This window comes from Pleurodeles waltl, chromosome 4_2, assembly GCF_031143425.1.
Source record: "Pleurodeles waltl isolate 20211129_DDA chromosome 4_2, aPleWal1.hap1.20221129, whole genome shotgun sequence".
NCBI classification, from domain to species: Eukaryota; Metazoa; Chordata; class Amphibia; order Caudata; family Salamandridae; genus Pleurodeles; species Pleurodeles waltl.
Window position 1 is genome coordinate 567259157 of NC_090443.1, and position 12980 is coordinate 567272136.

Below are 12980 nucleotides of genomic sequence, written 5' to 3' on the forward strand. Positions count from 1 at the left end.
TGATGCAAAGTCTTGCATCAGGGATGAGACAGCAGTGGTTCCAAAGTGGCGGAGAGTAAATGTGTGTGCACTGCATAGATTCTGCTCACAGCATCACACAGCTGGGGTGAGAGAGCACCTCCAGGCCCTCTTTCAAGGGTTAGGAAGTGGGGTGAACCCATTGGGGGGGGCAAGACTCCCAGACGTTAGAGTCCAGGTGCTGGGTTCAAGATGGTTAGAGACTTTTCTGTTCCTGATGCTCTGATCAGAAGGCCAGCAAACTAGCCTTGGGGTCACTATAGTGGCCCTGGGATCAAGAAGCAGGTACAGTGCTTTCGTACTCAGACAACAGTTCAATAGAGTAGCAGTCTTACTTGCAGACCAGCACAACAGTCCTTCTGAATCTTCAGCAGGTCCATGTGGGTACTGAAGAGTTGAGTCTGAGGGTCCATGTTTTATAAAAGATGCCCACTTTGAAGCAGAAGAAGGTTCTGGAGGTGTCCACCCCTGGAGATGTTTGGAATTTCCTGCCTCTCTCCCCTGGCTGGGCCTGTCTGTAATCAGAATAGACTAGTGTCAATCTCTTTGTGATTGTGCTCAGGCAGAGCCTTTACGATGGGCATGTGTGGTAGATGACAGCCCCTCATCAAGTCAGAGATGGCCTATCGTGCCAACACCTATGCTCCTTTGTCTTACCGCCTGGGATCAATATACAAAGACCACAATCCAGCTACATTTAGTTATGTGACTTAGGATGCAGGCACTAAATGGTTGGAACAAAAAATGCAAACTTTCTAAAAGTGACTTTTACAGAATTGTGACTTAAAACCTGACCAAGAAAGAGGGTTTTAACTTACAATTAATTAGACACCAAACTCGAACTTCCCACCTGCTCCCAACTGAAAGTTGTCATTTATTAAATGTAATATGTTAACCCACTGTTATCCTATGAAAGAGGCAGGCCTTGCAGTAGTGAATAACAAGTTTAAGAGTTCTCCACTGCCAGAACAAGTGAAAATTAAGAATACATGTTAGACTTCTTAAATACACTGCACTCTGCCCTATGGGTCATTTAGGCCTACCCTAGGGGTGATGTATATATAATAAAAAGGAAGTTTTAGGCCTGGCAAAGGGGTTATATTGGCAGGTTGAAATGGCACCTTAATACTGCACACACAGGCTACAGTAGGGGCGTGAGACATGTATTAAAGGGGTACTTAAGTGGGTGGCTCAATCAGTGCTGCAGGCCCACTAGTAGCATTTCATTTACAAGCCTATATATAGTACCAGGTTGCTAAGGACATATAAGTAACTCATATGTGCCTATAGGGTATAAGCCAATTTTGTCATGTTTAAAGGACGAAGCATGTGCATGTTAGCAGTAGTAAAGTCCACAAAGGCCTAAGGCTAACAAAAACGAGATTAGCAAAACTGGAGGAGTAAGACAAAAGGTTTGGGGGATTGCCATCCTAAGGATGACAGGTCTAACATTATTGTTGCAGGCATGAGTCATAAAAGCAGAACTTTATAAAAAATTAAACACATGTAAAAGTACTTCATAATTTGGTGCAAACAGATATTAGAATCAGTTTAATGCAAGTCAGATTAGAAACATATGCTGGGGCTCATAATGTGTAGATAGCTGCACAGGCATTTTAGTTTTCCTGTAATGATCTTTGGTTGTACACAAAAGAAACATATTTCTTTAAATATCCTCTTTCTGCTCATCACTGTTATTTGAGAAGAAAAGATTACAGGAATGAAAAGCAGGTTTTGTTTTTGCTGCTTTGTTTTAACTGCAGCTGTTATGATGGCTGTTGACCTGCCTTCCACTTTATATACTGGCTCCGACAGAAGCCAATTTGATGTCACAACTTAACTCTAATACCTTTTAACAGTTAAGTAGCTATGTTATTTCATTCCATTAGAAGGCTAGACACACCACAGATTAGTTGTAATCATTAATACTCTCCAGTGATGAAGAAATAATATCTGCAATCGACAGTCGGCAACAGGTCCATCTGAATACTTCCTGAATAGTTCAAAGTTTTTTGTAATAGGAATTTGTTTTAAATATAACAAAAGCCATTGTTATGAGGTTTGGTTCACACATTGTGCTTCACACCAGTAATGAAGCAATTTGTGAGCATGAGATTGTGAGCCTTGTTTAATTATCATTTTGATTCAAAATTTAATTTGTCTAATCCTTTCTGAAAAGTCCTGAGGAAATGAAAGCTTTGGGGATTCACAAATGTAATAAGCTACCAGGATTGTGGAAGTTCCCTTTTATATTTCTAAATTTATCCAATACTTGTGCGGTCCCATCTTATTTATGATAGCTAATATTGTGGTATTAACTGGAATGGTTCTAGTTTCACAGAGATCTACACATAATGTGCTGTATTTGGAGTGGGGAATTAAGCCAACAGTAAACCTATCTGCCTGATCAATATCTCACACAAATGCATAGATCTGCACTTTTGGGTCATGTCTATGATTAAAAAGAGGAGAAAAGTCCAATACTAGCAGGCTTCTGGGAAAATATAGATGGGATTTATCACAGATTATGGTGTGTCTCTAATGTGTATTTTTAATGAAGTACCTGATATTGAAGGGCAGCCCAAGTTACTTCTTGTTTGTCCATTTGAAAGCTGGTTTTTGACTCAGTCTCATGGGTGCTGTGCTTTTCAACCAACCCTCACATCATTTATTGTAATACAGCAATACATAATGAGAACAATGCATGATAATAGTGATAAAGAGGAGATGGTCAATGGGTATGGTCCTAGTGTAGCCGGTATTCAATGTTTACATACATAACTCCAATGCAAGTTTGACTGGATGTTAGGTTGCTGTTTCCAAGATGATCAGCACCCTAGTTCCTATTTTGTTATTTGTGAATTATTTAATACTGCTAGCCTGCAATCCTGTGGCCCCATGAAAGGTATTAGAGTCTGGGGACTACTTTGAGTACCTAGTTAAGTATTTTAATAAGAACTCTGAAGTGCCAGAGGAAGAAGAGAACATTTTATTATTGCAGACTCACAGGGTCATCTAGAAGTCTTTTTTGTTGTAAGTGAAGCTGACAGAGCCAAATCCATCACTTATGAAAGCTCTAGACAGATATGTTTGGATATGAACTGTGGTGTGGTGTAACACAAAATAATGAGGCTCACTGCAGAATGTGATGAGGGACCCCAGAGACTCAGGTATCTCACAGATATTCATTGGCCTTAGCCTGAATTGGGACACCCTCATGGGTTTGGGGCTGAATAGCTGGACCCCTCTATTCTGCAGGAGCCTCGGTTACAGCTTTGACTTTGGGGATTTGGAGGAATGATTAAAATAGGTATTTCCTTTGGTTCTTTGCTAATGTGGGCCACAGGACCCCAATTCTGCTACACATGCATACACACGGTGGATCTGGGCATTAAACCAATCATGGGGGACGTTTTTTAGGACCTTAGAATATGAAATAGGTTAAGACTTAAACCTAATACAGATCTTTATAGGAAACATGTGAGGTAAATCATTGCCCCTAAAGCATCAAACAGTCTTCTCTGGTTTCCATATTTTACATCCTAAGTATGGCAGCTGAACTTGTTATTTATTGTGAAGCACCAAAAGCTAGGAAATCTTATGATGGGGTCGGACTTTAGTTTGGAAAGATATACATTTTGTCAACATGATAGGCTAGCAAGGTCTGCCTTGGGTACCATTTATCTGATAGATAAAGTGCTTTGAGTAGGCAACATTATTTTGGAACACCACTTCTGCCATATATGAGAACCATTTATGTTCTCTGAGATTAGGTTGTTTAATTATTGATGATAAACATAAGACATGGGACTGTACGGGTTCTTTTTACCCTCACAGTGTCTACAATTCTCTGTCAATAGAAACAATGATACCGTTTTTTTTTATATCCATCCATAAAAGTTTGAGATCTACTTGGCTTATGCACATCTTGATGGATATTGGTGTGCACATTGTGAGTAAAGCATATTTGGCTGTGAAAGGAATCTTGAATACCAGAATTCAGTCTGAAGTGGGTCAATATCTGTGGAGTGCCTGAGGAATGAGGAAAGAATGATTTATGAACCTCTATGGGAGAATGATCATGAAGAAGATTAGTAGGGGGCTGGATTAATTAGTTTTACGCTTTTCAATCTTTATTACAGCCTCTAGTTCTATACATTGGTGATAGGTGGTGACAGTGTAACTGCCTGTTTGTAAGCTATATATGGACCCTGCAGACTAAAAGCGTATACATTCAGCCCTAAGTTGCTCTTGTCCTTGATGTACTGTAACTTTGCTTTCACACTTTATGTATATATGTTACTGTCTTAAATAGTACAGGGCCTCCCCCCTCAATCTAATTCCTTCAGGTTGAGTGGTATAAAATATAACTATTTCAGTTGTGATTTAAATATTTTACTGGTTTAGGTACTTTTGTATGCATATATAAATAGTTTTACCTTTTTGGGCCAAATAATAATGAAATCTCTTAATGAACTGGATAGTGATAAAGATGCTATTTTCAGTTGCCAATATTAGTGTTTATGCTGGTAAAGTAATTCCTCAAGTCATCTTTGGATCTCAGATTTGGAATAAATGTAAAGATGAGAACAATTTTGTCCAAAACAAAACAGAGTGCAGACTGTTTTAGGATAAGCCATAGGTGTCAAATTTTATGTTGCATGACATTGAAAAAGCAGGGTAATGCCTTTGAGATAAGATGATAGCCTGGAGAACTGGATGAACATGATTTAAAGTGGCATTATGTGGATGGATAGCAATGCATTGATTCATTACTAGAGGAAAAATTAAAAATGCTGTATGTGAACTGACAACAATAGAACCTACTGTCTACTGAAGAGTGCCAGCCATGGAGTTGTGTGGATGGACATACCTGAATGCCTACAATGTTCTGTGCCAGAAAACCTCCTAAGACAAAAAAAAATATTAAAGTTGCATCTTCATCAGGAAGGCTGGGCACACTGACCTTCTTATAAAGAGATTAAACTGTTCTGAGACCCATATTTAACACTCATTTCCTGATAGAAATAATCTCAACATCATAACATGTGGCTTCTCAGAAACAGAGCCACATGTTTCAGTTGTAAAGGGGAGCCACAGAATTCCAGTTCAAGTCAAGAACAAAATATCTAGTTTTCACTAATATTTGAGATTTCCTTGCAGTAGCACCACGTTTCTTAGTCTACAGGACGTTCTGTACTTTCCAGGAACAAGAGAGAAGCACTATGTGCACATACAAGAGAAATGTTCGGGTGTAGCTTACTCAACTGTTTTTTCAGGCAGGCTACCGCTTCCTATCTTCGGGGCCTTCTACACTCTCTGTAGACATGTTTCATTGGGCTTCCCTAGCAGGACCTGGTCTCCTATACCTTTAGTGTCAGTATCATTAGGCTAGGTCCAAAAGTCCTTTGCCAGCATTCTGGACACAGAAGGGAAGGTAAATGCAGGGATGAAGTCATCTGTTTCCACAGTCCAATGTCATATTCGAAGGTATCCTTCAGTATAACAAGCATGGAAGTCTTCTCTTTTCATTTTTAAGCAGTCAGAGTCAGAAATTACTTTATTTGGTTACTTAAAAACCATAAAAGTACACATACAAGAATCAGAAAAAATATAAAAGCATTAAAATGAACAGGTGAAAATAAGTTAAATAGACAAGCACAAAAATGTGCAAAATCCCGACAAGACAGAAAACTTATAGCACAGTGAAAGTCCTACCATTTGCACCTTTTTCTATATCTAAAGGCAGCCACTACAAAACCTGCAACAAAAAAGCACTCCAAGGGACTAGTTAGTATCTGAAGATACACCATGGCCAGTTTACCCTGTACAAAACCTTTCCCTTTGGGCAGAATAAAGTGTCGTTGTGGCAAACTCAAATGATCACAGAAAAGCACAAAATGAAGAGTGTCCTGGGTAGAAAAGTTATTGCAGGTGCAGGGAACATAGTACTCCACCTGCTGTCTCCCCTGGGGTACAGCAAGTAGCCAATGTACCAGATTTAGGCTGAACCTACTTAACAGGAAGCGGTGGTAAGGTAACGAGGTGTCAAATAAATATGGTTCTGTTAAAGGACAAGTTTTTAACAAGATGTACGCCCTTACAGTGGGTTTAGAAAGCTCCCTTACCTCCAGCTCCATGGACATAATAGATAAAAATGTTTTAATCACCCAGCAAAGGCCACTCTTGGCTAGCTTCTCAGTTGAAGCAAACAAATCAGGGAACCCAATTTCAGTGCCAAGGTCTTGATGTGGCACAGCCAGGGAATGATCTAAGAAAAGACAATCTCTAACTGTTGTCTTGCTAAAGGCCAAAACCGGGTTAATCCAGGTACTAAGGGAAGAAACTAGCATCAGGTCTCTCTCTCTCACACACACACACAGTGATCAGTCCCCTGAGTTTCGTTGTTTTCAGGATTGTGATTTTTCAGCATGTGAGGTACTGCAGACTCCAATAGTATCATGGCGAGGCCTGTGGACAGGGCTGGGAGGGAGGTTGCATTTCTTGTGGAGTGGCTGGTGCCATCTTTACCACACCTTCATTATTTTATTGGACCTTTCAACTGATGTAAGCATCTCTTCATATCATTTGTACCACAGTCAAACAGTGGGGAACGACTACAGCATGACTCCCAATAGCAAACATAAATCCCAAAATTAGTGCAAACAGCTACCACATTGCAGGAGTTTCATTTTACAAATGGAAAGCTTCAGAAAATAACATTTTCATCTGAGCATTCATAAGAACATATTGAACAATTAGTTCACATGCTTACCGTTCTCCCATGAAGCCGGGGAGGCAAATGCAGCGAAGCTCATTCTTAATCTCGGTACAGTTGCCATAGTTGAAACACGTGAGGTTTTTCTTTTCATTTGAACACACTGATGTGAGTAATCTGCTGTGCCTGGATGGAAGACAGTATAACTCTTGGTAAGAAAATCCTTTTGAGATTCTTTCTGACTAACACTAAACATTTACTTAGAAGAGACATACTCCTACGGATATCATAGAAGGCCAAGTTTGACACTTCCATGTAAGCAAAGGATACATCGAAGCTCTGGTTACCCCACGAAATGTAGATTTATAATAGATTATCTCTGTTCGGTGTTTGTGTGCATGTCTGTACAGCAACATTCAAATTACACGTATTATCCATCAAAGCTGTGCATGGGCAGACAGTCAGCACTGGTTTTCACCCAAGAAGTGACACCGTTTTTGAGCAAAGATAACATTCTCCACGTTTTTGTGGTTGTTTATAAAGCAAAATGTATAAGGATCCATTCTGTATGTATACCATCTACATTTTTCTGTCATAATCCTTTGTATACTTGAAGGGAAACTTTGTTTTTTTTAAAATAAATTCCATGACAGGTTCCTGTAAGTACAATTCTTCAGCATTAACAGGAAAATACACTTTAGAAGTTTAGTTTTGCTATGTGTGAATTTACAGAGTAGTGGTTGCTAGAGAGGAGGATAAGATGTGAATTATGGCCCAAAAAACGAATTGGGAATCTCAGGCTCTTTATTAAAAAGTAGGGAAGGGAAATCTACCACTTATAAAATCCTCTATTTAGGTAACATACCTGTTTCAGAGTAAAATGTTTTTATGTCTCAGTTGAACTAATTCTTGAAAAGGATGGCCATTAGTCACTAATAATTTTTGCTAAATATCATAATGGGTCATTACAGGAATGTTCAGATGACTATATCTGAGGTCAGGGAAAAGCGTTTTCACCTTCTCTGAACAAACCAGTATGCTTCCCTTGAGAGCGTATTGGCTTTGCTCATTTTGAGGTTTTACAGGTTATGAGTATGTATGGTTCATAAATCTTTTACTGTCTTGCGCTAAACGTTTCCAACATATGTTTTGACTAGAAACCCTTGAACTGATCTGTGTTTAATGTTAAAAGAATCTTGAGACTGTTTTTGCAAGTGATTTCATCCACCCCTCTGACCAAGAAGCTCAGCACAGTTCTCCAGCACTCTGAATGTTGTCTTATTTTCTGATTGACTAGCAGCGCTAAGGAAACACCTAGGGAACTACAATTAAAAAGCAAAAGTGTTAAATCTGCCAGGAAAAAAGCAGAGTAAAAAGTGACATATTGGCTAAAACACTTAAAAAGAACAGCTGGACAGTGGTACATACATTCTTACCACACTGAGAGGAGAGGCTTCAGGCAAGGAGTATACACTGTGAAGGACGATCGGGAATGAACCACAACAGGAACAATGCATTAGTACAATAAGCTCAAACAGTATTTTCACAAACACACCAATGCAGAGGGTGATGACTGTGAGGAATTTTTCTCAAAAGGACCTCATGGGCACAACAGGTATGTGGACACATGGATTACTGTAGAGGTTGAATTTAAAGTGAATATTCTTCACGCAGATACACACACGTTACGATTTTCAAACAACATGAAAAGAGCAGAAGACAAATAGGTCACTTTGTATATATCAAGTCATAATTAATTATCCCATTCAAACAGTGCACAAAGTAACAAAGGCCGATAAATGGATTAATCACATCACTGGCAACATGGGCACTGATGGGTGGAACATCTGTGAATACATGTAGTCTGAATTTAGAAGCACAGATGTGCAGTTGTTGAGACACGGTTCTTTATGTATATTAACAGACATTTATTCACTTAAAGCCATGATGTGGTGTAACACAAACTACTAGGCATCTAACTGACAAAATGTCATATCTCTCTGTGGCTGTGGGAGATAATTGTCAATGTTATCTATAAAGCCCTCAGTGCCCCTGATGAGGCGTTGAGGCGATCTGCAGCAAGTAGCGCACTATTCCAGAGCCCAAGATTAGAGATAAGAGAGATTGCTAGTTTTTTGCATTCTTCATGCATTAGTTGAGCTAGGTTTGTGATCTTGATTTCTTGTGTGTTTAGTAGAGTATAGAGGAGGGATAGAATGATGGGAGTGGATTTGAAAGGAGGAGTGGTACGTTGTTTTTGTCAGAACTGGTTGCATAGTGTTTGGATGTATCGGTTTTTAGAGGTAAAAAAGAAGGGGAGCATTAAGAAGGAAGATTAGGGGTTCATAGTAGTTAGAAAGCTTTGGGATGTATCAGAGAGAGGAGAGATGGTACAAAGGATGAAAAGAGGAATTGTACTTATTTATTTTTTTATAATAAAAAACTGAAATTAACTTACACATATGCACGATGCTTTGTAAGATTATTTCTGACTAAAGTGAACTCTTCTATATAAAATGCATCAGCAATATTTAATGTACATTTTCCCTCCTCATATGCATGTATCTGTTCGCAACTGAAAGCATAGTTCAATGTACAATGACACATATATAACAACAACTTCATGTCTATGCTATAGGAAACACAGTTGGTTGTGTTTGAGTATACTGCCATGGTACACTGCTATGTTGTTACTATAGCCTTGTTCTTGGCTAATCCTCTGCAGCTGAGATGGTTATCAGTAGATCCTATGTATATGGGTAGTGAATTCCGTAGTTTATAATCCTAAACAGAGGAAGATGTTCCACCCATGTTTTTTTCCTTGTACGTAGAAACAATAAGTCAGAGAGCCATTCTCGAGCTTAGGTTTCTTTGTTCCATGTATTTCTTTCTTTATTTTTCTAATGAAGAGAGGTATTATGCCATGTATTGCTGTGTGTGTGGTAGCCAGTATAGGACCCTCATGGCAGGGGAGATGTGTGCACTTGGCTTCACATGTAGGAGTCATCAAGTAACAGCTTTCTAAATTCTATGTAATCTCATAGTTCACAGAAGTGAGCTGTGATACAGATAATTAGCATAAGGTAATTTAGATAGTACAAGCAATATGGTAGCTTGAACCTTGTGAGGGAATCCTAGGTGCTGGAAGATGCGTCGCTGTGTTTTCGTTGTGAGAAAGCTTGATTTGACTACCTTCTATACTTGTGCATTCATTGACAGCTTGACATCCATGGTAATTCTGAGGTTTCTTACCTCCTCAGTTATTTTTGGTAGTGGTCCCAGATCATCAGGCAAGGCACAGAGAAGGTCATAGGTTTTCCAGTCACCCAGGTGAGTAGTGCTATTTGGCAGGCATTCAATTACAGGTGGCTTCATTACATCCATTGGTCAAAGGCCCAAAGGAAACTGAAGATGTTTGATGTTCCAATGATCTTTTGGTCATCTAATTTCAGAATTATATGTGTATCATCTGCAGATGAAGTCAAATCCGCTGAAGAGATCTGATAGTTATTTCATATAGATGTTGAAAGGCATGGGTGAGATGAATGATCCTTGAGGGACTCCTGCTCTAATGCTGCATGGTTTAGAAGAAAAGGGAGGAGTATTCACAACATTTGTTCTGTTGTGCAGGCCTTATGTAATACAAGTAGAAGCTGGGCCCTCTATTCCATCTTCCTCAAGTATTTGGATTAGTGTGTCATGATCTGCTGAGTCAAAGGCCAACAAAATATCCAAGAGAAGAAGGGCAGCAACCCTATTCTGTCTGCCATGTGTTTAGGTCATCCCACTAAAGATAAGGGGCAATTCAAGGCTTCCTCTGGGACGTCATAAAATATGGAATTTTCTTCAATGCATTAGGATATCTGGGCAAAAGCTGCTTTTTCTATAGGTTTGCACAAGAATGATCCATTTGCCAGGGTAGGTCTTTTAATAACAGGCATATGTATGCCTCTTTTAATGCCTTCTGGGAAAACTCCTGTTGTTAAGGAGTTGCTGATTAGTGTTCTGACTGGGACAGCCTCAGAAGTAGAAAGTAGAATGTTTTTGAACATTTGATGTGGAAAAGTGTCCAAGGGGCAGCCTGCTGTCTTGCTCGCTTTGACAAGATCCAGAAATTCAGTTGGAGAGAGTTTTTTAAAGGATAATGGAGGCTTTACTTGCTTTCCTCCGGAGAGGTTTGTAGGAAATGGGTTTGGGCTGTTGATTGTGTTTTTTTTAAATAAAAATCCAATATGATAGTTTTAGTTGTGTAATTATTTGCTAGTTTGTTACAAAGATCTTGAGAAATGGGGTGAGAAGATCATGTGCATTTTGGTTTACTGAATTCTGTGAGTATTTTATAGAATTCTTTATTGGCACACATTGCATTGCAGATTTGGTTGGAATACTGGAGTTTTTTTTTACTTTTTGATTGCAGACTTGCATATTCTAATGTGTCTGTACAGGCATATCTTGTGTTAAGGGTTTTTTGATTTGAGCCAGTTGCATTAAAGCATAGCAATTTGTTTGTTGATCTTTTATGATTCTGCATTTAGCCAATTGGTATGTTTTATTTTGTTATGTGTAGATGTGTTCAGTGGAATGAGGAGATTAAAGGCTTTCTGGAGCCATTCATAGAGTCTTTGTACAGAATTGATTGTGACCAGATCTGTGTTTGAGGTATGCAGGTTTGTTAGTTCATCCAAATTTAGCTTGTTCCAAGGTTGATATGTAGTGGAGGGCAAGGTAGTGTTAGCTGGGATGTGTTCTGGTGTCTTTTTTGGAAGGTAACTAGGTAGAGGTCTGACCAAGTGACAGAAGTAATTGTTTGTAACATGACTAGGCCTGGGTTGGCAAAGATGTACAACTGTAGTGGTGTTTCATCCTAGTTCAGTTCCTGAGCAGGATTTATATGTGCCTTCAACTCCCCCTTATTTTGGCTCCTTCACTGACTTGTGTTCACTCACAAACAGGCAAAGTGTGTGTGTCTTTCGACCTCTCCTCACCCATTTTCCTCCTAGGTGCATCTTCTCTCCACAAAATGTGACATATTCCCAAGGGGGTAAGTGGACCCCCATGGGAAGGGTAAGAGGGATTGACCTTGAATGTCTCACCTTCAGCATACTACAGTTGTGATGTTTCATCACTCGCAACTCAGATTGCTGCAGGAATCTGAGAAGACAAGAAATAGATTGCATTTGGACTGTTCCTATTTGCCTGGAAAAAGACTGAGGACAGTCTCTGCTTCTTCCCAAATGTATGACTTTATGTTTTCTGTACAAAGGAGTTTACTTAGGGTTCATAGGCTAAATTAACACAATATTTCATAGATGGTCTGCAATACTGAAAGAATACAATGCAACTATACATCTGATCTTCTGTGTACCATAACAAATTTGGACTTTAAAGAGCATATGCCTATTGTCACATTGATGCCTTATCAAAACATGACAAACATTTCACAATGTTGGTATAATTATAAATTTCAGAATGTTGTTCATGGTAAAATGGACAGTTTGCGTTAAATGACAGCTTTTCAACAAAATATGTTATATTTTCAGGTGCATACATTTTAGGTGCACTTCTTGGCAACTCGGGGGACACATCTGTATCTATCAAAAGCCTATCAAAATTTTAAAGTAAATGTCTCAAATCCAGACTTTATAGTAGAATGGGTAACACAAAATCTTCTTTTTGCAATTGTTTCTTGGAGGGGTCTCTCAGTCTGGACGATGGTTTTATAATTGTTTTCCCTTCAGTGTCTTGAATCTCCTCTGCTAATATTGTTTTTCAATTCAAAACAAAAATGTATCTTATAAATGAAGTTTGAAGACTGGTATTTAAATTTGACACCTTTACCACATGTCACTTCATATTTGTTGCACATAAAGTAAGCCCCATTGACTCTTGACATATCACATATGCTCTGTGACATGTGGTGTAGTGATTTAGTGTGATTGTATTGCCTATATATTCCACATTTCCATTAATTATGTTAATGAAATTTGAACAATTTAAAGAAGGGTATGTGGCTTTCTTTTGTAATGAAAAAACAATGCCCTAGGTCTGATTGTTTTCAAATATCACAATAATACCCCATTTTCTATTTTGTAGTACATTGATCAAAATATAACTCTATATTCTTTCTTTGTATTTTTCAAAGGAAATGGTTGTTCATAAGTTCACGTTTATCTTGTCTTGCATCGTGAAAAGCATCCTGCAAGTAAATTCTACGGTTTCATGACATCCTTTTCTGTCTTTCTTG

At 38.7% G+C, this 12980-nt stretch overlaps 1 protein-coding gene across 1 annotated transcript in view; it reads right to left on the minus strand.

Annotated features, from left to right (window-relative positions):
• CRB1 (crumbs cell polarity complex component 1) overlaps window positions 1–12980 on the minus strand; it is an 829565-nt gene that overhangs the window by 95288 nt on the left and 721297 nt on the right. Inside the window, exon 10 of the mRNA XM_069232126.1 lies at window positions 6794–6922. Coding sequence (XP_069088227.1) covers window positions 6794–6922 — 129 coding nt within the window. The remainder of the gene's footprint in view (window positions 1–6793; window positions 6923–12980) is intronic.